Source organism: Moschus berezovskii, chromosome 15 (genome assembly GCF_049115385.1).
Source record: "Moschus berezovskii isolate FMDL1 chromosome 15, NW_MosBer_1.0, whole genome shotgun sequence".
In the NCBI taxonomy this organism is placed as follows: Eukaryota; Metazoa; Chordata; class Mammalia; order Artiodactyla; family Moschidae; genus Moschus; species Moschus berezovskii.
This window is the reverse complement of record NC_142474.1, coordinates 18,718,787-18,745,039: the sequence shown is the minus strand read 5'-3', so window position 1 is coordinate 18,745,039 and position 26,253 is coordinate 18,718,787. Positions and strand designations below refer to the sequence as shown.

The 26,253-nt window shown below is 43.7% G+C and overlaps 3 protein-coding genes and 1 pseudogene across 10 annotated transcripts in view; 2 read left to right on the top strand and 2 right to left on the bottom strand.

The window, feature by feature from the left end:
* CPNE1 (copine 1) overlaps nt 1–4,127 on the bottom strand; it is a 37,371-nt gene extending 33,244 nt beyond the window's left edge. Inside the window, exon 1 of one of the 6 annotated variants that reach the window (XM_055436439.2) lies at nt 4,065–4,127. The gene's annotated coding sequence lies outside the window, so the exon portion shown is untranslated. Of the gene's footprint in view, nt 1–1,749; nt 1,830–3,949 lie in introns of those variants that run through there. The other 5 variants (XM_055436423.2, XM_055436392.2, XM_055436407.2 and 2 more) reach the window with 5 other exon arrangements.
* LOC148775348 (uncharacterized) lies at nt 58–5,316 on the top strand (annotated as a pseudogene).
* Nucleotides 5,317–6,915: 1,599 nt separating this feature from the next.
* On the bottom strand, nt 6,916–24,621 carry NFS1 (NFS1 cysteine desulfurase). 2 transcript variants are annotated; one of them, XM_055436524.2, is made up of 13 exons: nt 24,484–24,621; nt 23,773–23,882; nt 22,967–23,083; nt 22,183–22,266; nt 18,112–18,264; nt 15,225–15,318; nt 13,780–13,914; nt 12,037–12,194; nt 11,330–11,435; nt 11,169–11,250; nt 10,428–10,511; nt 9,748–9,837; nt 6,916–7,658 (listed from the first exon to the last, which is right to left on the bottom strand). In XM_055436524.2, the coding sequence occupies exons 1-13, from the start codon at nt 24,578–24,580 to the stop codon at nt 7,595–7,597; spliced, it is 1,374 nt and encodes a 457-aa protein (XP_055292499.2). In that variant the 5' UTR covers nt 24,581–24,621; the 3' UTR covers nt 6,916–7,594. The 2 variants fall into 2 exon arrangements, with proteins under 2 accessions (XP_055292499.2, XP_055292509.2); XM_055436534.2 differs by lacking the exon at nt 10,428–10,511.
* On the top strand, nt 24,602–26,253 carry ROMO1 (reactive oxygen species modulator 1). 2 transcript variants are annotated; one of them, XM_055436549.2, is made up of 3 exons: nt 24,602–24,744; nt 24,934–25,064; nt 26,061–26,253. In XM_055436549.2, exons 2-3 carry the CDS (start codon nt 24,934–24,936, stop codon nt 26,167–26,169), a joined length of 240 nt encoding a protein of 79 aa, XP_055292524.1. In that variant the 5' UTR covers nt 24,602–24,744; the 3' UTR covers nt 26,170–26,253. The 2 variants fall into 2 exon arrangements, with proteins under 2 accessions (XP_055292524.1, XP_055292534.1); XM_055436559.2 differs by having other exon boundaries at nt 24,609–24,744; nt 24,836–25,064.

The window sequence follows — 26,253 nt, the reverse complement described above, 5'->3', positions numbered from 1 at the left end:
TTCTAGTTAAGCACTTGTGATGATTCCTACTGGAGATTCCAATTCAAAAGATCTGGTATGGCGGTCAGGACACGTGCCCTGAAGGCAAGGGAAACAAGTTCCTTAGCCTCCTCCCTTTCAGACCGGAGAAGGTAGTAAGATATGTCCACCCACTGAGGAACAAGCTTGGTATCAGCCAGTTAAGCCCAAAGGGAACATGTTATATCTACTCCCAAATATGTCTATAGGGTTGCCATAAATTACTGAACAAGGAGAAAATTTATAAGAACCAGCTGAATTTGACAAATCTCTAGTTGAAGTGTAACATGTTGAATTTACATGTTACAAAATCAATCCAGACAAAAATTGTTAATCTTCTCTATTTCAGCAAGAGAAGCTCCACCTCATCCCATACCAAAGAAAAGTACACACTAGCCTGAACTTCACAACTCTTCTTATTACATCCCTTCCTTCAAATAGAAATTGAGAACTAAAGTACTTTTGTTTTCAACATCTCATTTGGAAAGGGACGCAAAGATTTAATAGAAGCATTACTGTTTAATAGAAGCATTAGGAGCCTACTCATTCCTACATTCTCCATGTCAGCAAGCAACTAAAATAGGATACCAAAATGAAAACTTCATTCCAGTCACCTTAAGCTTTAATGAATTTTAGAAAGACTGAAACAATTCTAAGCAACAAAACATCTAAAATGTATGCTTTACCTTCTCATAAAGCTAAGGGAAAGAGAACACGGGTTTGATTTGCCATTAAATCCACTGATACATTTCAGATCTAAAGTAAGAAGCTTGCTTTAGTATACTTTCGCACTTTATCTTGAGGATTAACTCACATAGTGGCTTTGTTTCCACTTTACAAATACCAGATACACGCACAAATATTTGCTACAAAATTTTAGCATATTATTATGAAAAGACAGATTTTCTTATTTACTAGCCATTCCAAAAAGTTCGAATTTCAGGATAAAATGTCTGACGACAATCTTCTTTACCAGGAAGCCAAGGCACAAATCGGAACTTGACCATTTCCACTATTCATTTGGTAATAAACATCCAAAAGAGAATTTTAACTTTAATCAGTTTTTGATCACAAGAAGCAGGGTACAGGTACAATCTAAGATCTTCAGATTCAAAAGAAAACAAACATCAGCACCCTTTGAATGTTCACCACAAAGATGAGTAATAGAGAACCAATCAAAACGGGCACCATGCTACATGCAACATAATCACATCATGGTATGCATTATGAAAAAGAATATAGCTTAATCAACTTAATTTTGTCTCCATCCCCAAATTGATCACATTTCAGGTTCTGGGACCGTTCTTAAAACAAATCTTCTGACATTGAGGGAGATATAAACCTTTGATAGCATATTTCTCCACTTTCTCATTTATCTCCAGTCAGTATTCAAAGGCAGGGAATCAAAAAGACATTTCTAAATATGATATTTATGTTCTTGCAAAAAAGACTACATTATTTTTTATATCCCCCCCAAATGCCAACAAAGTTCATTGTCTTACTGGCTTTAGACTTCAGAGAAACAATATTTCTTCTCACCTAGCCAACGACATTCACCCTCACTACTGGTTTTAAGGCTTTAAATTTAAAGAACTAAACTCTATGCAAACCAAAAGGTGTATGTGTGGTGGTAGTAAAATCTGATAAAACTATAGATAAAGTGATTTTTCTTAGTTGACCTAAAACACAACAACATTCACTTTTTTCCACAAACATTTATCAAGCACTTACTGGCCAGGCAGAAGATCAGAGAAACGGAAGATAGTCACTGAGTTTTAGGCAGGGATATCTAAAAACATCTTTTGCGCAACCGTTACTGACAGAAGTTCTTCCTATTTCATCTAGAGAAGAAAATATTCAATAGAAGGATGGAGTGACTATCTACAAAATGGAATAAAAACAGCATGAATACTGTCACTGAATTTCAACACCTGGAACACACTGGCCCACAAAATCAAGTTTCACGTCTAAAAATTGTACCAACAACCCCCAAACTCATCATGCAAAAATCAAGTCATTTGGTATGTCGAAGAAAGTGAAAGAAGCCTGAAGTTTTCTGGAATCAGCGTATAACAATATATTCCAAGTAACTACCACAATGGTTTCTAAAGCTTCACATTTTTCACCTAACAGATATGAACATAAAAAAAAACTGAAATTATGCATCACAATCCATAAACAAAATAACCAATAAGAGCATATAAAACTGATATAAAAATGCATTCCCTGCTTCATTAAAATTTTCCAATAATAATACCGAGCACATCCTCAACTTTTACAAAACAAGTCAAACATATCATTTTCTTCAGAGATTAATTACCATAAACATTTTTTAACCTCCCGTAACAGTTCCTCCCAGGTTTTTAATATTCTTAGAAAACGCCTGAACATAATTTCCTTCCACTAAATCCAGAAATCCTCCACGCTATCAAAACTACCAAGTACGACCCAGTCTGGTGTATGTCTGTAATAAAAAACAAAACGCAACGAGAACGGCCTGTATGTCCAGACTTCTAAGATTTTTTTTTTCAATTGCAAATGCTCTGAAATGCATTAACAATGTAAATTAGATAATAAAATCCAAGGAAATTCATGTTAGTACAGAATTTTACAAAAATTACACCATTTAAAACCATACAAGAAGCTCTAAAACAAATACTCGTCCGAAGTCTCTCCTTCAACAAAACCTTCAGTTGCAATCGGTTTTTTAGTAGGTTATATCGACTGGCATCACCTTAATCTTGTATATTTTGGTTCCTGCCAACTATCCCAATTTACATTATGTCATCTCTGGGAATCGGGAGCAAGAAGGGTTTTAGGATCCAGAAACCTCGCTTATGTTGTCTGCTATTTCCAGACACAGCTGTTACACAGCTCTCGGTACGTTCAGAGGTGAAAAACCCACAGTAACCCTCACCGGAGCTCAAAATTACCACTATACGGCAAACATATAGTCCATGCACTTACAATCTAGCAACTAAGCCCCCTGCACTAGTGATCTTCCTGTCACTAACCTGTGGATTATCAAAGCCGCTCCCACTCATTTCACGTGGCCGCAGCAAACTACCATCTCCAGCCTTCAATCAAAAACCTCAGTTCACTCTCCCATCAAAATCACCCAGTCTCCGCATCCCATTGAACCTCCTCCACCTTAAATGCTGGAGGCTCTCTCCCAAGGGACACGTAAAGTGATGCTCGTAGCAGACCCTTCCCTACGCGGGAAAAAAGGGCCTAACATCTTTACAATTCTCATAAGGCTCGCGAGGCGGACTCACCCCCACGCTACCCGTGCGGCCTTCTCAAATTAACTACACCCCGGAGAACAAGGCCCGCCCCAACGCTGGGCCTCAGATGCTTTTCACGGCAACCCCCTCTACCTTCAGGCCTCCATGGCGGCCGGCCAATTCTGACTTCCTTCCTACACTCAAGGGAGAGAACCACCAGCTCCCACCCCACAGGTGTGTCCAGTCCCTTTTTTCAGGGGCCTCCATCCCACTTCCGGTGGAAGGAGTGTCCTCAGTACGATTATCTCCTCACTTCGGGACAGTTATAATCTCTGCCCCACGTGAGAGCATAGAGAATCTTGTTCATTCGGAATGTAGCGTGTTTTCACTGCAGTTCCCATTCGTTTGCGGGCCGCTGGGACACCCAGCTCTGGCTTCCTCCCCTTTCAGACAACGGGGGCGTCCTCGCTATGGCCTCGTGCCCTCTTCGGTAGGCAGACTCATCCTCTCTTGCGTCCTTCTTGCATCCTCTCAGGACCGAGAGGCGCAAGTGGCGCCCCAAGACCCCCTCAGCTAAGCCCCTACCCTTTTGTGCAGGGCGCTCGCTGCGGCGGGCTCGGAGGCCTCCGAAGGCCCCGCCCCGGGCCACCAAGGGGCGGCTCGAGCCCCGCACAGCCCCGCCCGTTCCGGGGCTGCAGGAGTCTTACCGGCGAGAGCTGCGCGGCACCCGAACCCAGACCCGAGTTACCCCCCGCGCGAGTGCCTCCGCCCCGCGGCCGGCAGCCCCAGCCCGAACGGCTTCCCGGAGCCCAGAACAGCCACCTCCTTCTTCTCCGCTTCACAAGATGGCCGCCGGCCCGCTCAGCAGCTCTGCGTTCCAGAAAGGGCGGGGCGGAGTGACTGACGTCACGGGGCGGGGCGGTGCAAGCGCGCTGAGCATCTCGGGAAGTTCCTGGAAGTTGTCTGTGTTTCTTGTGAGAAGAAGTTTGCGACGTTTGCGCGCTAGGTCCGCCTTTAAGGGAGCGACGCTGCTTGTTGGGATCCGCTCAAGTATTTGGCGCTTGGGTTCAAGCAATTACTTGTTTTCGAGCCTCTGCGAGAGGAGGAAAATACTGCCTACCTCGCAGAATTGTTTTGAGATTAAAAGGACCACAAAATGGTGGTGAAACTTAAAAATTTCAGCCCGGGGAGCCTTACCAGTCCTCATTAACCCCTCCGCGACTGCACTTTGGTATTGTTTTATTGTAGAAAAAATTATTATGCTGCTTAGCCTCGCAGACTCCACTCGCTCGTATATATCCTATCTCTTGATTAATGTTACCATAATTGAACTAATCTTCCAAGGCAGAAAAAGAGACAATTGACTAACAAAATCAGGGACTAAATCCCCACAACTCCCAAGTTTGGGGAAGATTTGTGTTGCAGACTAGCCTGGTGCTAGCCGAGTGTGACTTAAAAAAAACAAAACAGGTCACGCTTTTAAACAAATGTATGATGCTGGGAAAGATTGAAGGCAGGAGGAGAAGGGGACGACAGAGGATGAGATGGTTGGATGGCATCACGGACACAGTGGACATGGGTTTAGGTGGATTCCGGGAGCTGGTGATGGACCAGGAGGCCTGGCATGCTGTGCGGTTCATGGGGTCGCGAAGAGTCGGACAAGACTGAGCGACTGAACTGATACTTCACTATATATACTTTTTGCAGGTAAAATGCAGTGCGTTAAGAACAATATCTACTAAATACAACGTGGTACCCAGGATTGAATCCTGGAGTAGAAAAAGGACATTAGTGGGGAAACTGGTGAAATCTGAATGAAATCTGAAGTTTAGTTAATACTGATGTACAGATGTCAGTCTCTTAGTTTTGACATCATAATTTTATGTAGGATGTTAAAAATTAGAGGAAATTGGGTGATAGACATGCAACTCTATACTATCTTTGCAACATTTCTCTAAGATTATTCAAAATAAAATTTATTCCAAAAATTTTAATTCCATCTCCTCCTCGTTTGTCTGCATTCACCATACTTTAGCCTAGTGGCTTTCAAACTTTGAGTATCACTCACATGAGAAATATATTTGCAACCTGTAAACTCATTAAAATATGTGATAAAAATAAGATACTTAACATATGTGCTATACTCTTGGTGGGAGTGTAAATTGGGGCAGCCATTATGGAAAACAGTATGGAACTTCCTCACAAAACTAAAAGTAGAGTTGCCATATGATCCAGTATCCCAGTACTGGGCATATACCCAAGTAAAATTATAATTCAAAAAGATATTTGTACCCTTATGTTGAATTTTTTTTTTTTTTTTTTGGCCATGCTTGCAGGGGTTTGATCCCTGGTCAGAAACTAAGATACCCCTCAGGAACACCATCAACTCCCTGAAAATCTTTTGCTTCTCCTTAAGATGGCTGATGGAGAAACGGATACTGTTTCAGTTCATTTGTCCATTCCTATGTCTGACTTGTCACAAGTCGAAACTAAATTCAGATCTTTTAGTCAGGAACCCACCAATTTGAGAATTCAGAGGACTCACAGTGGTTTTCAATCTGAATTGGCAGGACATAGATGTCATGACCACCTGTTGTACACTAGAGGAAGATACAGAGAACAGAATTGCAGGTGCCTGGTAGGCTGCAGTCCATGGGGTCGCTACGAGTCAGACACGACTGAGCGACTTCACTTTCACTTTTCACTTTCACATACTGGAGAAGGAAATGGCAACCCACTCCAGTGTTCTTGCCTGGAGACTCCGAGGGACGGGGGAGCCTGGTGGGCTGCCGTCTATGGGGTCACACAGAGTTGGACACGACTGAAGTGACTTAGCAGCAGCAGCAGCAAGGGGAGGCAAGTAGGAAAGGAAAAGATCAGGTGTTTGGGATTAGCAGATACAAACTAGTATACATACAGGATGGATAAACAACAAGGTCCTACTGTATTTCACAGGGAACTATACTCAATGTCCTGTGATAAACCATAATGGAAAATATGAAAATACCTGTAACTGAGTAACTTTGCTCTTCAGCAAAAATTAATGTAACATTTTAAATCAACTATACTTCAATTTTTAAATATTTACATGTGATGTACTGCAATAAAATTTCTTTCTCACCCCTTTTAATGCTGGTAACCTACCACTTATGGTTTCAGACCCACAAATTGAAAAACTCTACTCTGGCTGTTTTGACCTCTGTTTCTCAAACACCATGCTTTTTCATGCCTCAGGCCCTTTGCTCTTACTGTTCCTTCTTATTCCTCACCAATCCCTAGTTCTTTTGATGGCTAGAAATCATGTTTGTGTTTAATTAACACCTCCTCAAAAAAGCTTTCCTAATATACCCAGCATGATAGGTTCTTTCCCTGTTACTTTCTCTACCACTCAGTTTCTGCCACAGCACTCATCACAGTCTATGATAATAGCCTTATTTAATTCTTATTTTCTTTCTGTCTACTGGAATGAAAGTTCACCGAGAGTACTTTTTGGTATTGTTAACCAGTGTATCCCAAATACCCAGAATAATGTCAGGCACCTGAGAGGCACCCAAATAATTGCTGACTAAAGAAATAAGCAAGCAGACTCATCTGTCGACATCAAGTAGTAGTCTGCCCCACGATTCCCAGGCTTGGAATTCTCCTTGAGCCTCTCATAAAGTCATAGAATAAATACAGGAAGATGATTTTATTTCTCTAATCTGCAAATTAACAATTTTTTAAAAAAGAAACATAAATTACTACAAGACTAGGTAGAGTCAGTCATACAGATATTTCTAGCTCCATTAGGTCAAAAGAAAAGAAGGACAAGAACACAGAGGAGACAAGCCTTCTAAGGAACTTGCAGTTCATTCTATAGATGGTATGAAGAGGTAGCCTTTGGAGCCACAAAAAAGATGAAGTCATAGATGATTATGCTTCTATCTGAAGAAGTCAGTCTCTGAGCAGCGGTAAGCAACAACTCAAAATGTCCACCTAGGGCATCAAGGTCCCTGAACAAAGAGCGTTTTTCCAGTTCCTCTGGCTCTCTCCACCAAGGATACAGATGTGTCCAGCAGCAACTCATAGCAAATGTCCCTCCTGGTTCAGGATGAGAACATCCACTCACTATAAGACCAGAAAAGGATTCCTGGAAAGAAATGGGTAATGTTCCCCACCAAAGGAGCTGAGGCTGGAGAAAGACAGTTTTCTCATGTTTCTGTCTTGGAGGCAGGCCAATGCTGAAGTCAGGTGGGCTATACCAGTTCTGGTTTGAACGTGGAGCAGTCACTGGGGGTAACGAAATGCCTGGCTGTGCATGAGTTGATGAGGCAGGAGGAGCCAGGCCAGCACAAACTTAGAGGCCCACTCTTCTAGTGTTGGGTCCACTTGATGCTCTTGAGGTCTATGCCATCCTGCACCATCTCCCAGAGAGGGCTGCCAAAGAGAAGAGGTATTTGGATGAGTGAAGGCTTAGGAAGCAGATAGCACTGAGCCCTAACTTGCCTCCATCTGTTCTTGTCTCTCCTCTACCTCCTACTCTGATAACCCCAAAACAAGAGGTTATCAAGTCTTTCTCAGCTGTCTGAGAAAGTCCTTGTCAGCTCTAGCCTCTCCCCAGCTGCCAACATTAATAACTAGGTACCCCATGTTCAGCTCCAATGAGGCCACTCCAAGAGTGTCAAGTGTGGTTATATTCATGAAGCTCTCAAGCCACTTGAGAGAGGCTATGGACACAGTTTCCCTGGGAGAACCAAGACCCTTGGAACAAGTGTAAGCAGGAAGTTTCAGCCTCTCTACTAACTCCCAACACGAATGGACTTTTCAGCACCTGCTTCTTTTGCTCTAGTTCTCAGAAACAGAACTTGGCCCTAAATCACCTGGATATGTATCACCATTAACCAATTCCCACAAGATTCATCTCCCCAGAGATGACTCTACTTCCAACATCCCCAGCTCCAATTCAAAAGGATCTTCTGAGTCTTGGACTTGGGCATCCCATTTCATACAAGAACAGCTGCTGAGAGATCTCTGCTAAGCTCTGATCCCGTTCAGCTTGAATGACTTAGATAACGTTCCCAGACCAGATATTACTTCAATGTGTTACAACCATAGGATTTTGATTTGGAGTTCTCCAGTTAACTTTATTCTACCCAATTTCATTCTATTCTTGGTTTATCTCTATCCATTACACTATGCATTCCAAGCACACTTTTTTTTTTTTTACTTTATTTTTGGCTGTACACATGGCATGCTGGGATCTTAATTTCCCAACCAGGTATAAAATCTGTGCCCCCTGCAGTGGAAGCACAGAGTCTTAACCACTGGACCATCAGGGAAGTCCCCCAGCACCTTTCTATTTGACATTTTCCAAGACTCTTTGAAGTTAGCCTTCTCTTTAGGGAAGGTGACTTAATATCACAGGCTCACAAAATAAAACTCTGGCTAAGGGCTAATGGGATGAGGTTGAAATTGTTTGCAAGGCATCAGAAGGAACAGGGTGAATATGCTGAAAACACACAGTTATGAGGAATGTCTCACTTGGCAGCATAGTCAGTAGAAATGCCCCCTGAGTGTGCCAGAGAGTATGAGAGAGCCACGCCAAGGAGGAATCCTGAGCCTAACAAAGCTAAGCAAGCTACAGATATTTAAGCAATACAACCAGACTCTGTGAAGGAAAATTCAGAACCCAGAAAGGCCTGGGGAGCTCACAAAGGAAAGCAGTACATACCTGAACTACCTCACTCTTGCCAACTAGACCAAGAAAACCTTGAAAGTCAAACTGAACCAGAACAGAGTTCTGAATAATTCCCGAGGTCTTTATGTTCCCATGAACATAGAGCTCTATGACTATTAGGAGAACCCCTAGTAGCAACTGGCTGGTAAAGGATCTCCTGACCTTTGTAAGCATCTTTACAAAGAAAACTGAGTAAACGTTCTTAACTAAACTTTTGAGTATCTGATGAAAACTATAGACTTTCTTCCAAAGAAAATGCACAATTGTAAAACATTTAGCATACAATTTCAGGGTTATCCTGAAGTTCAGCCATAGAACCCAAATTAAGAATTCCTATCTTATAGAGAGCTTTCCTAAACTTAGTCTACAAGTCATGAATTCTGCATTGATATGGCTGCAAGACAACGATTGATATTATCAATAAAATGACGGGGAATTTCCTGGAGGTCCAGTGGTTAGCACTCTGTGCTTCCACTGCGGGGGCACAGATTCGATTCTGGTCAGGGAACTAAGACCCTGCAAGCCTCAAGGCCAAATAAATAAATTAATAAAATAAAATAATGAAAAAAAATCTGAATTTATGTGGTTCTTTAGTTTTTAAAGACACCTTTTCATTTTCTGGCAAGTAGTCAAGAAAATCCACTTTCCTGCCTTAGGGCTTCCTCTAAATCCTGAAAGCCAAGGATTTTCAAACTTTGGTTTCTGGAAGGGTGAATACACAGCTTGAGGACAAGAAAGGAGCTAGCACTGCAGTTTCTTCCGAAGAGTCTCTGGAACAAGAGTGCAAACCTCATTTCTCGAAGACGCTTCACATGGTGAATGCACTTCTCCACTGTGTAGTCCACTTCCTCCTCTGTAGTAAAACGGCCAATGCCAAACCTGAAAAAGACGCAAAGAGAAACGCTGCATCAGACCTGTGGCACCAGGATAAATTCATTCAGCAAATACCCAAGGAGGCTCTACCCCACAAAAGACATGGAGAGACACAGTCCTTCCCCTGGAGGACAGAGTTTCTCCAAACATGCTCTGTGGGTCACCTGAGAATCATCCAAGAAGTTTCCTACGTCTCCAAACCTAGCAAATCAGAATCTCTGAGTACAGCACTCAGACCTCTTCATCATTCACAAACTTCCCAGGTGACAGTGAAGTCTGAGAACCAGTGCTCGAGAAACTCGTGAAGGATGAAAAAGGGATAAGAAAAACTAGATTGGGTACTTCCCTAGATTGGTCCAGCAGCTCAGACTTTGCACTCCCAATGCAGGGGGCTTGGGCTCTATCCCTGGTCAGGGAACTAGATCCCACAAGCCATAACTAAGATCCTGCATTCCACAACTGAGACCCTGAGCAGCCAAATAAAAAATAGGTACTTTTTTGTTTAAAAAAAAAACTAGACTGAAGAAGTCTCTAACAGGAGATGAATAATACAAAAGTGCACGCCTTTCATAAATGCTGCAGCTCAGCTGACTAACCTGATAGAAGAGTGAGCTAAATCCTCATCAGTGCCAATTGCTCGAAGGACGTAAGAGGGCTCCAGGGATGCAGAGGTGCAGGCACTGAGGAGAAAGACAGAGAGCCTTGCTCAGTTCAGCATCCAGTCTGCTTCTGGCCACAAACCCACAGTCCTGCTCTTACCCCCAGACCCCTGAAGTCATATCACGACAAAAGAGACATTCTCATCTGACAGAGCTAGACAGACAGATGCTGCCTGCACCGTCCAGTATGTGGATGGAGCTCCTCTGGTCCCTGTGGGGGCTATCCTCCATGAGCAAGGACACAGCCAAAGCATGAGAGAATGTGATGCCACAGGAGCTGAGTGTAACAAGAAGTGGCAGAGAACCACAGGCTCACCTCCCTACAACCAAATCCATTATCTGCAGCAGCCTAGATATCGGCTAAACACGTGGTATCTCTGGAACATCCTTGAATTAATTCTAGAGGGCTACAACAGAACTATCAGAATAACATTAGAACAGATACAGGCATCTCCTGGGACCACAAAAGGCACAAAACTCTACCACAGAAAGCCCTCCGGAGGTGGCAAACTTTAGCCTGTGCCCAACTGGCTAAAAATAGGTGCTTACAAAATGACTTTTATTCTCAACCAAAAGCTCCTGTGTGTGTCATCTGCACAATGGGAAGCTTATTAACCCGACACTTAAAGTCAGACTAACTGGTCCTGCCACAGACCCTGCCTATCCAGTCCAACTCACCTCCCTGAGGATAAGGCAACATCCTTAAGTGCCATCAACAGACTCTCCCCTTCCACATACGCAAAGGAGAGGTTGATACAGCCTGAAAGAGAGAATTGCTATGAGAGGAGGCTCAGAGTCTCAGGCTCTTCCAGGCGGGGACAGAATGGGCACGACCATACCTGGGTAATGGTGCTCAGGGTCCCCATTCATCACCACATCTGGAAGGCTCGTCATTATCTTCTGTATCAGTCGCTCAGCTAACTTTGAGATTCGCTTGTGGTCATACTGAGGAGCAGGCAAGGGAGGACTAAGCATAGTGACCATTAACAGCTCAGAGACATAAAGGATGAGGAACCCCACTCTGCACAGAAGTAACTGTGCATTTAACCACCTTTGGTCTTGTGTTACTCATGGAGACCACTGTATCCACAGCACTGAGCACAGAGGTGCTCAATAACTGGACATGTGGTTCCAGTAAAGGACCTAGAATTTGGAGCCCATAAGACCTCCCTCAGTGCTTCCCAGGTGGCCCAGCGGTAAAGAATCCGCCTACAATGCAGGAGACATGGGTTTGATCCTGGGTCAGGAAGATCCCCTAGAGAAGGAAATGGCAAGCCACTCCAGTATGCCTGCCTGGGAAATCCCATGGACAGAGGAACCTGGTGGGCTACAGTTCAAGGGATCGCAAAGAGTTGGACACGACTGAGTGACTAAACAACAACAACGACACCTCCCTCAGAACAGGATGCCAGCAGCACTCGGAGAAAGATGGTTTTCTTAAACCACCTCTTTTGGCAAAGTTCTGACCCAGTCATGCCAAGAAGCTGCTAAACAGGAGACCCAGCACAGGGGAAGAATTTGTGGGAGGGAACTGCTTTCCCCATACCTCCATCTCTTGCTGTGCCACCTCACACGCAGCCCCCAGCCCCACCACCAAGGGTGTGGGGACTGTCCCAGACCGCATACCCCGCTCCTGCCCCCCTCCACTCTGCAGGGGCTCCACACGCACACGGGGCCGCCGGCGAATGTAGATGGCACCAACCCCTGGGAAACAAAGTTTGTTACAAAAAGAGAGAAAAAGGAAAAGGCAGATGAAACAAAATATCACTTTCCAAAGGGGTCAAAAAATTCTTTCAACTTTTCTATAAGCTCCAAAATTTTCAAAATAAAAAATGTTGGGGTGGGGGGACACCAATGCAGGATGTACCAAACTGCATTAATTAAGACACATTCCATTTTCCCATTAAAATAAAATCATATTCAAGTATCTGACACTATTTGAATCTCTGCGATTACCAAGTTCAGAGAGTAAGGGCTCAGACACTACATCTGGAGAGTGAAGGCTACCATGTCGTCTAAATCGTTTAGATTCTGAGTTCAACAAGCAAGAGTTTGGATAGTGAGGGATACCTGCATACATTTAAGTGCTGAACACAGCTTCTGCTCAATATGAGTTAATTAGTTTTATCAAAACAGATTTATCTACAATAAAAGCCAATAAGCCAGTTTTAGTTAAGGATAGAATGACTGTTGAGCTTTTAAAAACAATTAACTTAAAAACACACTCTTTAAAGCCTCTGGAAGCACAACCTCCGGGATCTAATGTCTGATGATCTGAGGCAGAACTGATGTAACAATAACAGAAACAACAGAAAGTGCACATTAAATGTAATGCACTTGGATCCTGAAACCATCTGACCCCCATCCCTGGTCCATGGAAAAATTGTCTTCCATGAAACTGGTCCCTGCTGCCAAAAAGGTTGGGGACTGCTGCTTTAGAAGAAGCCATCTTATATACTTTCAGGAATTGTCACACCTTTTCCCACAGGGTGTCCATCCGAATGACACACCCTGCAGACACAGAAAGCATACTGGCATAACCAACCACCACAGGCCCTCACCCAAGAAAGAGAGGAAGAATTATTCATTTTGGATGGCTACCTCTGTAAAACAGAGGACAACAGTCTCTTCCCAAAGGCTGGTGTGCAAAGGCAGAATTCCAGCTGGAAAATATTCCTAGGCCAATAGGACCATAGGACACAGACAAGTATCTTGAGAGATTAACAGGAGAAAGACTAATAAAGCTAGGAACAAACACCAAAACACATAAAAGTCCATACAATCTTCCCCTAAGGCTAAAGCAAAACATGAGGGAATAAAGGACTCAAAGAATATTGATCTGAGACTTCCCTGGCAGTCCAGTGGTTAGGACTCCAGGCTTCCACTTCAGGGGCCATGGGTTCAATCCCTGGTCAGGGAACTATAATCTCACATGCCACACAGTCAAAAAAAAAAAAAAAAGAATATTGATCTGCAAATCAAATCATAGTTGAGTAGACAAGATAACTGGGCTTATCAAGCTAATTTGATATGACAAAACCTTTGTTCCTCAACCAAATTAACATCTACATGAAAGGATTTTCTAAAGAGACCGTGAAAGACGGTCTGCTTATAGTAACTGCTAGAATCTGCAAATAGGCAATGTTCCTGGCCATTATTAAATGGCACCTGCATTCTGCAGAGCACTCTTCTTCTGAGAGCAACGACAGTTTCAAATGAGTCCCAGGAACACCTGTCAAAGGGTTTGTTGGCTGGTGCAGAGAGGAGGAAATCTAGGAGGGGCTAGTACCTTTGGGACCATAGATTTTGTGACCACTGATGCTCATGAGATCAATTTTCATGTCATTGACGTCAAGTGGGATTTTTCCAACAGCCTGGGCTGCATCGGTATGGAAATACACCTTTCTGGAACTGCAAATCTGCCCTGAGAAAACAACAGAGGGGAAGAACCAGAGCACAATGTTAGGAAGTAACCTGGCAGTGGTCCTATAATATATTATGAGTTCTGAGGCAAAATTACATCTGGTATTGGCCCTAGCCACGTAGTAAATCACTTCTCTCTCTCTCCGTCTCTGTCTCTCTCTCATTCTCAGCTCTAGTGTCCTTGACTAGAATAAATAAGGGCAAGTGCACACATCCATTCTCTATACCTACATCTCTACTCCTAGCCTGGAAATAGGTTCCTCTGTACCATTTGCCTAGATTCCACATAATGTGCATTAATTGAGAGATTAGAATTGACACATATACACGACCATCTGTAAAACAGATAGCTAGCGGGAGCCAATGTAAAGTACAAGAAGCTCAGCTTTGTGCTCTGTGATGACCCAGATGGGTGGGATGGTTGGGGAGGAGGGGCGTGGGAGGGAGATCCAAAGAAAGAGGGGATCATATGTATACATACAACTGATTCACTTCATTGTACAGCAGAAACGAATACAACATTGTAAAGCAATTATAGTCCAACTGATATACATGATAAAATAAATAAAAGTTACAGTGGTCCAAAAAAAAAAGCACAAAGCATCAAATCAAAACACATCCAATATTCTGATTCATAAGACTCTTCCTACCTCATTAACACTGGCCTTTCAATGTATCAGATTAACTTTCAGATCCTTATTGATTTAAAAGAAGCAAAAATTAATAGATCTATTTGCTAATGTACCTAAGAAGTTACAGGGTGCGTGTCTCTGGCTCCAAATGAGCACAGTAAACAGATGTTCTAAAACACAAAAGTTAAAAGAGGAAGAGAAAAAAAGGTGGAGGTTTTCTGTTTTGCTTTCTGCACCAACTGCAGTAAAATGAAAAGGATACTCGTGCAGTGCAATGCATGTGTGCTCAGTCATGTCCAACACTTTTAGGACCACATGAACTGTAGCCCACCAGGCATCTCTGTCCATGGGATCTTCCCGGCAAGAAAACTGGAATGAGTTGCCATTTCTTCCTCCAGGGGATCGTCTCAACCCAGGGATCGAACCCAAGGCTCATGCGTCTCTTGCACTGGCAGGCATGTTCTTTACCACTGCACCATCTGGGAAGCTCAAGTGGTACTAGACTGGGTTCAACTACTAGCAGTGCCATTTACAGCATGCCTGTGAACAAGGAACTGAAGCCCTCTTTCCCTTGGTTTCCTTACCGCATTCTATAGAGTGTTTCAGCTCCTGGTCCAATCCTGCTCCTCAGATGGATCCCAGTGGTGGGCAAGCGTCAGGGTCCACCCATGATACTTACCTATTTCCTTAATGGGCTGCTTCACTCCAATCTCATTGTTCACAGTCATGACTGAGACCAGGCTGGTATCTGGCTGGATGGCAGCCTCCAGTTCCTAAGAATATCAGGAGTAAAGAGACCATATAGTACGAACAGAGTCCTCTCTAACTCAGCATGTAAGCAAGCTCAGCTGTGAAAAGGGGCCTTTCACTACACACCTACAAGAGTGGGCAAAATTAAAATAGTAATGACACAAAATGCTGGCTAGGATGCAAAGAAACTGAATCACTCATACACTACTGACGGGAATATAAAATGGTACAACCACACTGGAAAACAGTTTGGCAGCTTTGGTTTCTTATAAAACTGAACATGAAATTACCATATGACCCAGTAACTGCACTCTTGGGCATTAACTCAGGGAAATGTAAGCTTAAATTCACATAGGAAACCTATAAATGATCACGACTGCTTTATTCTTAATAGCCAAGATCTAAAAACAACCCAGAGGTCCTTCAATAGGTAAATGGTTAAGGAAACTGTGGTACTTCCATTATGTGGAATACTACTCGGCAACAAAAAGGAACAGACTACTAAGACAGGCAACAACTTAAATGATTCGCCGAAGACTTATGCTAAGTGAAAATGGCCAATCCCCAAAGGTTACATACTATATTACTAACATTTCATTTACATAACATTACTGAAATGACAAAATTAAAGAAATGGTGATCAAATTAGTGGTTTTAAAAGAATACCATGGGACTTCCCTGGTAGTCCAGTGGTTAAGAATCCACCTGACAACGCAGGGGACACTGGTTCAATCCCTGGTCCAGGAGGATCACACATGCCACGAAGCAACTAACCCACGCACCACAACTACTGAGTCTGTTCTCCGGAGTCCTCGAGCCACATGTATTGAGCCCACATGTCTCAACTACTGAAGCCCGCACACCAAGATTCTGTGTTCTGCAACAAGGGAAGCCACTGCAACAAGACGACTATGCCACGCAACTAGAGTAGCCCCTGCTCACAACTAGAGAAAGCCTGCAAGCAGCAATGAAGACCAAGCGCAGCCAAAACTAAATACATATTTAGAAAAAATAAATAAATAAAGCATCACTGTGGTGATAGTTACATAAACCTATACATGTGATGAAACTAGAATGCACAGAACTAAACACGCACACACAAGTGAGTACAAGTAAAACCGGGGAAATCAGAACAAGACCAGTAGATTGTATCAACATCAATATCCTGGTTGTAATATTATACTATACTTTTGCTAGATGTTATCATTAAGGGAAATGAATAAAGGATACATGAGATCTCTCTGGATTACTTCTGATAACTACATGAGAATCTACAATTTAAAAATTAAAAACTTAACAAAAAAAAGACGGGGAGCCTTTCCTACATAAGGTTGTCAGAGTAAGCAGCAAAGAACAAAACAAATACTAAAAAACAAGGTTACTATTAACACTGATGTAGGGACCACATCTGATGAAAACATTTATGCTAAAGAAACTAGTAATCAATCTCCCAACATCTATGATGCTTTCTCTGACACTGGTCTAATGGAAGTTCTCAATGTTTCCTTTCTCTCAGCTTCTTCTTTACTTCCTTTATAGTATATATCCCAATTCATAATTATTTATACATTTGTTTACATGCTTTCACTAGAATATAAGCTCCTTGAAGGCATTATGACACAATAAATAGTATAGAGTGAAAGAAAGGCATTATGTTAAGTATTACGAGAAATGAAAATACAGAAAATATGCACTCCTCAAGATCAAGAAACTAAGCCTAGTGGGAAAATAGGCATAGCCATACAACAGAGCAAAGAAGTAAAAAGTCATTAAATAAAATAAAGGGAATGGCTCGATAACTGATCAGGGAACTGAGAACCTACACGCCTCAAGGTGCAGCCAAAAAAAAAAAAAAACCTGTTGGAATAAAAATAATAAGGGACTTTCCAGGCAGTCCAGTGGTTAAAGAATTAAAATGCAGGGGGTATGGGTTTGATCCTTGGTTAAGGAACTAAGATCCTACATGCTACAGGGTGCAGCCAACATTTTTAAATTAATAAAATAAAAATAGGCAAAAACTGTATAAAATAAATAAGTTATAAGGATATATTGCACAACACAGGGAATATGACCAATGTTTCATGATAACTATAAATGGAATATACCTTTTGAAAACTGTAAATCAGACTTCCCTGGTGGCACAATGGATATGAATCTGCCCGCCAATGCAGGGGATAAGGATTCGATCCCTGGTCCGGGGAGATTCCAGGTACTGCAGGGCAACTAAGCTGTGCACCACAACTTCTAAGCCCACGTTCTAGAGCCTTTGAGCCACAGCTACTGAGCCCATGTGCTGCAGCTACTGAGTCCATGCACCTAGAGCCCATCGTCCACAACAAGAGAAGCCACCACAATGAGAAGCCTGTGCACCGCAACTGCAGAGAACCCACACAAGGCAACAAAGACCCAGTGCAACCAAAAATTAACAATCAATAAAATTTAAAATATATATATATGGGTCCCAAAGGGAAATATTCTTCACAAAACTACACCTATCCTTTTGAAGGGTGAGAAACATCAGTGAAGGGTGAAGGAGGCCAGAGCTTTCCCAAGGTGCATGTGAGTCTCTGGCATCCTGCATACGTGGTCAGTGGCTCTCACACAGACCAGGAAGCACCAACTAAGCTGAGAAATGAATCCTCCAGACAAAAGGAAGATGGTGCACACTCAAGGGGAACATACTCTGGGTCCCACTGAGAGACCTATTTCTCTAAAGCCCTCCCTCACCATTAGATCTAGTCTTTCAAGTTCCAGCTGAAGCTAAAGAAACAGTTTCATAGGTTGAAGCCAGGCTCCCCCTGTCATGTCCCTCTTACCTTCAGGTCAATGATCCCACTTTTCTTCACTGGGAGGTAGGTGACTTTAAAGCCCTCAGCTTCCAGTGAACGGCAGGAGTCCAAGACACATTTGTGTTCTGTCTGTGTGGTGATCAAGTGCTTTTTCCGGGACCTATAGAACCTGGCCACTCCCTAGAAGTTGGTGGTGGTGGAAAAAAGAAGAATATACTCAGAGAGACAGCAGTGACTTCCATCCTAGTTGCAAGGAGTAAGTAGATAAGGGTGGTATGGTCCAACAGCAATTCTCTGACAACTGTGTGTCTTACAATTCAACTTAATTCTGACACTATCCCGATTAGTGAAAATCCCACAGTGTCTCAGTCTCACAGGACTGCCTCCACTTCAGATGCCAGCTGTGAGGCCTAGCTGTCACAAGCCCCCCATCCATATTTCCCTAGATGGCTACAAATAAAAGACTTCCCACAGCCCCTTTGTTGTTGTTGTTTAATCACTAAGTCAAGTCTGACTCTTTGAGACACCATGGACTGCAAAATTCCAGGCTTTCCTGTCCTTCACTATCTCAGGGAGTTTGTTCAAACTCATGTCCATTGAGTTGGTGATGCATAGCCCCCTAAGATTCAGTAATCCCTTATGATTCATGGAATTCACTGAAAACACTACACTTACTATCATAGCTTTATCACAGAAGATAAAACCCATGAATGGCCAAATGGAAGAGATGCACAGGATGAGGTATGAGGCAGGGAAGGGCACACAGCATCAAGCATGCCACCTTCCAGCACATCCATATGTTAGCTAACCTGGAAGCTCCTCTGACTCTTGTTTTCCAGTTTTGTTTTGTTTTTTAATATCTATTTTTATTTATTTATTTGGCTGTACTGGGTCTTAGTTATGGCATGTGGGACCTAGTTCACTGACCAGGGATCAAACTCAGGCCCTCTGCATTGGGAGCATGGAGTCCCAGCCACTGGACCACCAAGGAATTCCCCCTTGTTTTCCAGTTTTTACAGGGGTTTCATAACACGGGCATGACTATTAAATCACTGGCCATATGACTAGACTCAATCTCCAATCCCCTTTCTTCCCTAGGTCAAAGTTGCAACCCTCTAATCACATTTTCTTGGTCCTTCTGGAGTGACCAGCCTGCATCTTAAAACTATCTAAGGGCCCACCAAGAGTCATTTCATTAACAGAAACACATTATGGCCCAAGGGGGCTTATTATGAATAACAAAGACATTCCAGTATTCAGGAAACTACAAGGATTTTTGAAGCCCTGTGCTAGGAACACAGAACAAAGAGCAAATACATTTTTTATTATATGATAGATGGAAAATGAAAAACATTCCTATCCTTGTATCCCAGGGAAAGTGTTTCTCATTTACTTCTTTTTTTTTAATTGGAGGATAACTGTTTTACAATGTTGTATTAGTAATAGTTTCTGCTGTACCACAAATGAATCAGCAGGGAATTGGTGGCTCAGTGATAAAGAATCCGTCTGCCAATGTAAGAGAAGTGGGTTTGATCCCTGGGTCAAGAAGATCCCCTGTAGAAGGAAATGGCAACCCACTCCAGTATCTTGCCTGGAAAATCCCATGGACACAGGAGTCTGGCAGACTACAGTCCACGGGGTTGCAAAGAGTCAGACACACTTTAGAGACTAAACAACAACATACATATATTCCCTCTGTCTAGAGCCTCCCTCGCACCCCACCCCCATCCCACCCCTCTGGGCCATCACAGAGCACAGAGCATGGAGCTGAGCTCCCTGTGCTATAAGAGCAGCTTCCAACTAGCTATCTATTTTACACATGGTAGGGTATATATGTTTTATTTCTATGTAAACAGCAAAACATACAAATATGGTGATACTGATACCCAAAGGTGGCAGTGTGGAAGTGAAACTCATACACTCATTCCTTGCTGATGGCAGTACTTACACTACAAACTCTTCAGAGAATTATTTATAAAGATGTCTTAAAAGCTGTATTAACAAAATTCTGCAAAGCAACTAACCTTCAATTAAAAAATAATAGCTGTATTAGAATTCTTTACTGTGACTCCTCTTTTGGGAATTTAGGGAAATATTTCAAAGCATAGATGATGCTATAGAGACAAATATGCTTTCATTGTATTCACAATCCTTAAAAAATGGAGAGATTAAACACATCCAACAGTAGAGGAATAAATAGTAAACTGCAATAATAAAACTCCATGAAAAATAACATCCGTTCCGTTCCGTTCAGTCGCTCAGTCATGTCCGACTCTTTGCGACCCCATGGACTGTAGCTTACCAGGCTTCTCCGTCCATGGGATTCTCCAGGCAAGAATACTGGAGTGGGTTACCATTTAAATAACATAGGTATACTAAAAATTATGGAGTTTGAAATGGAAAAATATAGCATATGTTATTAATGGCTATGGAAAAATAAATGTGCATGCTACAATATGTGAAACTATTAAAAGCAAACGCATATGTGTGTACAATTTGTTTTCTGTAACAATACTAAACAGAAGTCTGTTTAGTAGGGGAGGAGGAAATGGAAGATCTACACCTCAGTTTAAACCTTTCCATATAATGAGAACCTCCTGTATAGCTCAGGAAACTCTACTCGGTTCTCTGTGGTGACCTAAATGGGAAGGAAATCAAAAAAAGAGGGGATATATGTGTACTTATAGCTGATTCACTTTGCTGTACAGTATAAACTAACACAACATTGTAAAGCAACTATACTCTGGTAAAAATTAATAAATAAACCTTTCCATAGGGTTAAAAAAATTTCACTGCATATGCATGAATTCCTTAAAAAAATTAAATAAAATATGCAACCCCACCCCTCCCAGGGGACTATGTTAAAAGCAGAATATGAAACTAATTAGGCCAAAATTATGACTACATAAAAATGTTCTTGGGGACAAGAAACATAAAAATGAAAACATTTAAAAGTTCCCTCCCCCTCCTCCTATCTCAGTTACCCAGAATGTTGAATCCTCTACCAGCAGACAGATATCTACTCTACCCATCCAGGAGTCTAAGGGGAAAACGGTCACAACTACTCTTAGCAATCCTTGACCTTGAGGTCTGGGAATCTGTGGAAACTTTCAAAGCAAATAATTTCAAAGTTCTGAAAACTCTCCCTATTCCAGAAACCATCCTCATCTTTGAAGAGACCACACGCATGGCTCTTCGGTCTCTGCAGTCCCAAGGAAGGACACTTTCCTGTTAACGGGAGCCAGCGGGTGCTGATGACTCTGGAACCTGGCCCAGGCCTAGGCTTCCTACACTGAGTCCAAGGTCAGAAAAAACAATACTGGCAACACAGGTGAGAGACCACGATGAGAGGGGATAAAGCCAGGGCTGATCCTACAGCAGCCCACAGTTTATCAGAGCCTTGGTATTTACACAAGTGACCGTGGTAACCAGGCCCCAGTCAGGCATGACTATGTTCTATGAAACACTGACATGATTACTGAGAGTGGAATTTTACTTTCGTTAGCATCAAAGACGTCCAAGGACAGAGTGACTAATCTCAGAAAGGGTGATTAAGTAAATGTCTGCAGACAGCACCACAGCAACCAGGACTTAAAAACAGGGACATCTAAAGAAACAGGAGGAACTTGCTGCAAACAGATCTCACTGGAGAGCAAAGGAAGGCTGAGAAAAAGGCAGCCCTGAAATCATAGATATAAGGGTGAACTTGGTAACAAGAAGCAGAGAAATCTATTCAATTACAAGTGTATTCTGGACTTCATTGTGACTAGATCTAAAGGATGGGGGAAAGGATTGAGTCACCATTATTTATCCTCTGAAGTAGCTGTCATCCAAAACACCACATGGTTGATGACCCAAGAGCCACCTCCTTTCCTATCCAACTACATGACTGAATTCAGTTCACCAGGAGCAAACTTTAGATAGAGTCAACTACACAGGACTGAAGGAAGCAACAAATTAGAAAGAGGAGGGTGTGTCTATGTCTTTTTTCATGATATGATGAAAGTGGGTGACTGGGAAAGACACATGAGCCTAATTGATGGCAGGAAACCATCTCCCAGGTTAGGAAAGCCCAGATATGCCTTCCGGTTCTCTTACCTTAATTGCTATGTTGTTGGATTCAGTAGCACCGCTAGTGAAAATGATCTCACGAGGATCAGCCCCAATCAGAGATGCTACTTGCTGCAAGTCAAGACGAGAAGCAGAAATAAGGAGCATCAGTTTCCTCAGCAGGAATGGGGCTGCAGTGACAACTAAGATGGTGGTCTGGAGCAAGAAGAGCTCCACCGCAATCTGTCAACTGCTCAAGAAGCAGTTCTGTACCCACTAGGATCTGACAAAGGGATATATTCAACTACATCCCAGATCCAATTAATAACAACTTTGGTGTTTTTGAAAAAGCACTTACTGAGTTCTTAGTATGCACAGGCATCATATCAACAAAGATATCACTAATATTGTCTGATTTAATCCACCCCAAAACCTTAAGGAGTAGGAACTACTACAATCTCCATTTTCTTTTGGACATGCCACACAGCTTGCTGGATCTTAGTTCCCTGAACAGGGATCAAATCCAGACCCCCAGGAGCGAAAGCCCAGAATTCTGACCACTGGACTCCCCTCAACCTCCATTTTCAATGTGAGGAAACTGAAGCTTCGAGAAGTCAGATAATGAGATAACAAAGGTCAGTTAGCCAGGAAATGTGGAAACTAATCAAATGCCTTCAGAGGGACTCCAAAGGCCTGTTCTTTGAATCTCTTGCTGAAAGAGCCCCAAACCACTTCCACCTTCACCCATAGCTACCAAAAAAAAAAAAAAAATGCCACCCACAGGTCACCAAAACCTCTGACATCAGAACTTCCTAGAGTCCTCTGTACTAACCTGGCGAGCACATTCCATGGCAGCCTCACTCTCCCAGCCATAAGCATGTGTCCGGGAGTGTGGGTTTCCATAGTAGTTGACTAGGTAAGGGAGCATGGCATCAAGCACCCGAGGGTCCTGGACAAAACAGAACAGATCAGTCTCCTCGAGCCCATAGTTAACTGGGGCCCCACTCCATCCCCTGACCTACCCAACCTGCCTCAATACAGCCCCAGTCCTTCAGACCCTGCCTAGATTAGGCCTCAAACATTCTTCCAACCCCCAGGTTCTAACCAAATGTCAGCTTAATACACTCTCCTCCCAATTCGTCTTAAATCAGATTATTCCACCATCTCCTCAGATAACCTACAAACGCTGCGTTTTCCTTACATTTGTGCCTGTAGGTGTTTTCACTGCCAAGCAATGTGATATCTAGGAGAGGATGTTGATGAAAACGTGCATTAATATTCCAGTGCTCATCATGCGCCAGGCACTATTCTAAGGGCTGCTTTATATCTTTTAACCTATTTAATTCTTGCCCAAATGCAGATAGTAAGCAGTGGTCCGGTAATTCCAGAGCCTATGCTTTTAACTACTAGGAGAGTGCCAGCAATGAAGTGATTTGACCAAGATCAATAGCTAGTAAGCAGTAAAGACACTTCAAGTGGACTACAACATAAGCCTCCAGTCTCCTGGCTCATTGCTATCCCAGCACACACTTCTCAATGGCTCTCACTTCTACAGGGATTCAGCCATTTCTGTGCATTGCCACTTCTACAGTATAACTCCACTAAACAGCTCAGGGAAAGCTGCCCCTCCATCCTTACCAGAGGAGTTGTAGCTTGCACATCCATGTACAGAGGTCGCAGCACTGACTCCGCCTCCAGAGCAGTGGCTGCATCAGAGGGAACAGCAGACTGGGGAGTAAGGTCTATACCTGACAAAAAATGGAACGAAGGGGCCAGGTGAGAGAGGATGCAACTCTGCACACAGGGCATCCCAGACAACAGAAGGGAAAGGCTGGACGGAGGTTACATAAGTTGAAGCGATGCTGAGCGAATCTCAACGCAAAAGGAAAAAGAACATCGGAAAAGTTGAGCGAACTGTAAAAAAGAGGTAAGGGAGAGAGACAGGGTTCTTAGGGTAGGGTGCTGAGACAACATTCAAATTGCGTCGTTGGAGTGAGGAAATATCCAAAAGGGCAAAGCCCCTGAGAAGGAACGTGGAGACGGTAGGTAAGATCTCCTTCAAAGGTTACTGGCTGGACCACTAGCATCTCTACAACTGGGTCAGGTCCGATGGCCGAATTTTAGGGCTCTGAGGGCCTGAGGTGCAGGATGTGAAGTGCGGGAGCGGGGGTTGCGGCGATGTCAACGGTTCAGAGCGCCGGTATGAGAAAATCTGAGGGGAGCAGTCAAGAGGAAGGGTCAGAGGGTCTGGGCAGCGGAAGAGGGAGGCTCCTGAATATGCAGGTCGCCTAGCCCAGGAGAAAGTTCCGCGCCTCCAGGGAGGTGGCAGCAGGGGGTCCCCGAGCGTACCGCGCAGGCGCAGCCCCCGAGTGGGCGCCTTGGCCCTCGGCCCCGGAGCCGCGGGCGCGGCCGTGGTCACCCGCCTCCAAGCGGTTCGCAGCAGCATGGTCCCGGTGGCAGAGCCCCCCGCCCGAAGCCGCTACAAGTCCTCAGCTACAGGACCCCGGAAGTACTACTCCGCGTCCCGGAAGCGCTTCCTCGGATCTCGAGTGCGCTCCAGCTCGCGTTCCGTGTAAGACGTAGATCTGAGCTACCGAAGCCACGAGCGAGGTGAGGTGGGGGCACCGTGGCGCGGGGACTCGAACGCACTGTGGGTGACGGAGTCGGGCTACACCCTTATTTTCTTTCTCGGATTTCCCAGAACCCCTGGGCCGGCTCCCTATCCCACCTTCTTTGGCCCCTGCTGGAGTCTCAGGCTGGCGGCTAGGCCCGCACTTCCCTAACCTTCGAACCCCGCAGATGCCGGTGGCCGTGGGTCCCTATGGACAGTCCCAGCCAAGCTGCTTCGACCGCGTGAAGATGGGCTTCGTGATGGGTTGCGCCGTGGGCATGGCGGCGGGGGCGCTCTTCGGCACCTTTTCCTGTCTCAGGTGAGGGACGCGGCCGGTGATTTATGGGGACTACCTGATTTTCCCAGCCCACAGCTCTTGGCCTACAGCCCGAACAGATCTTCAGTTCAGTCGCTCAGTCCTGTCCGATTCTTTACTACTTTCCAATTCTGTCTCTGCCCTGTAACGAACGAGACTGTTTTCCTAATTACCTTCAGTCTGGGAGGACAGATGATAATCTAAATGGTTGAGAATACGAGCTCTGATTCAGATTGCTTTCTGACCCTTATTCTGTAACCGTTGGCAAGTTGGAGCCTGGGTTTCAAGTACACATGAGGTCAGTAAACCTCTACATCATGTACGATTCTAAGCTCAAATCAGACCACACGTAACAGAGAACCTGGTACATATTAAGTTCTCAATAAACGACTATTCTGTTTTACTCCTGTTAGGCGCATGGCGAAACAAACTTGATTAATTTTATTGCACTGGGAATAGGATGTAGAAATTAAGCAGATAAACTCTACATTCTAATTTTCACACATAAAAGAAGCTATTGTTCCCGGTAAATTATCGTTTACTGAGCGTTTACTGTCAGTCACAGTGCTGAATGCCCTGTTATCACAAAACTGCTGTGAATGTTAAGAGCCTCATTATACACTTGACACAGCCTGTAAATTGCACTTAGTTCTTGACCCTAGGTCTGACCACCCCCCCCCCAGTCATTGTTTTAACGCTAGGAGACCATCTAAAAATGTTTTATTGGATCATGTATACAATGGAGGCAAAACCAGCACCCAAAAATGATTTCCCTGTTTCTGTACTTTATCCTGCTCCTGTTGCCTCCCACAAACCCGTCAGTTGCCTAGAGATCCTAATGGATCCTTTTCCTTAGCATTACTCCATGTGGCAAGAGATAATGTCCTGCAGACTTCAGCAGTGCTTGATCGTTTGATCTTAATTTGGAAAGGGGAAGTTAATGCTCCTCCTAGTATTGTTGTTCCCAAGTGGCCCCATCTTGGTTTCCTCCTCCCTCAGGATCGGAATGCGGGGTCGGGAGCTGATGGGCGGCATCGGAAAAACCATGATGCAGAGTGGCGGCACCTTTGGCACATTCATGGCCATCGGGATGGGCATCCGATGCTAATCAGGGCAGTGCTTGCCCACATCCACCCCCTCCCATCAGTTCCATCCCCTGTGTACTATAATAAAGCAAGTCTTTGAGTATTCA

What these genes read in the sequence shown, in the direction of transcription:
- NFS1 (XM_055436524.2), bottom strand. Translation starts at nt 24,580, where the DNA reads ATGCTGCTGCGAACCGCTTGGAGGCGGGTGACCACGGCCGCGCCCGCG. An exon ending in CCCTGAGCACCATTACCCAG is followed by an intron (nt 11,251 to 11,329) that starts GTATGGTCGTGC and finishes TCTCTCTTTCAG; the next exon opens with GCTGTATCAACCTCTCCTTT. An exon ending in GTTGCCTTATCCTCAGGGAG is followed by an intron (nt 10,512 to 11,168) that starts GTGAGTTGGACT and finishes CTTTCTCCTCAG; the next exon opens with TGCCTGCACCTCTGCATCCC.
- ROMO1 (XM_055436549.2), top strand. Translation starts at nt 24,934, where the DNA reads ATGCCGGTGGCCGTGGGTCCCTATGGACAGTCCCAGCCAAGCTGCTTC. An exon ending in GGCACCTTTTCCTGTCTCAG is followed by an intron (nt 25,065 to 26,060) that starts GTGAGGGACGCG and finishes CTCCTCCCTCAG; the next exon opens with GATCGGAATGCGGGGTCGGG.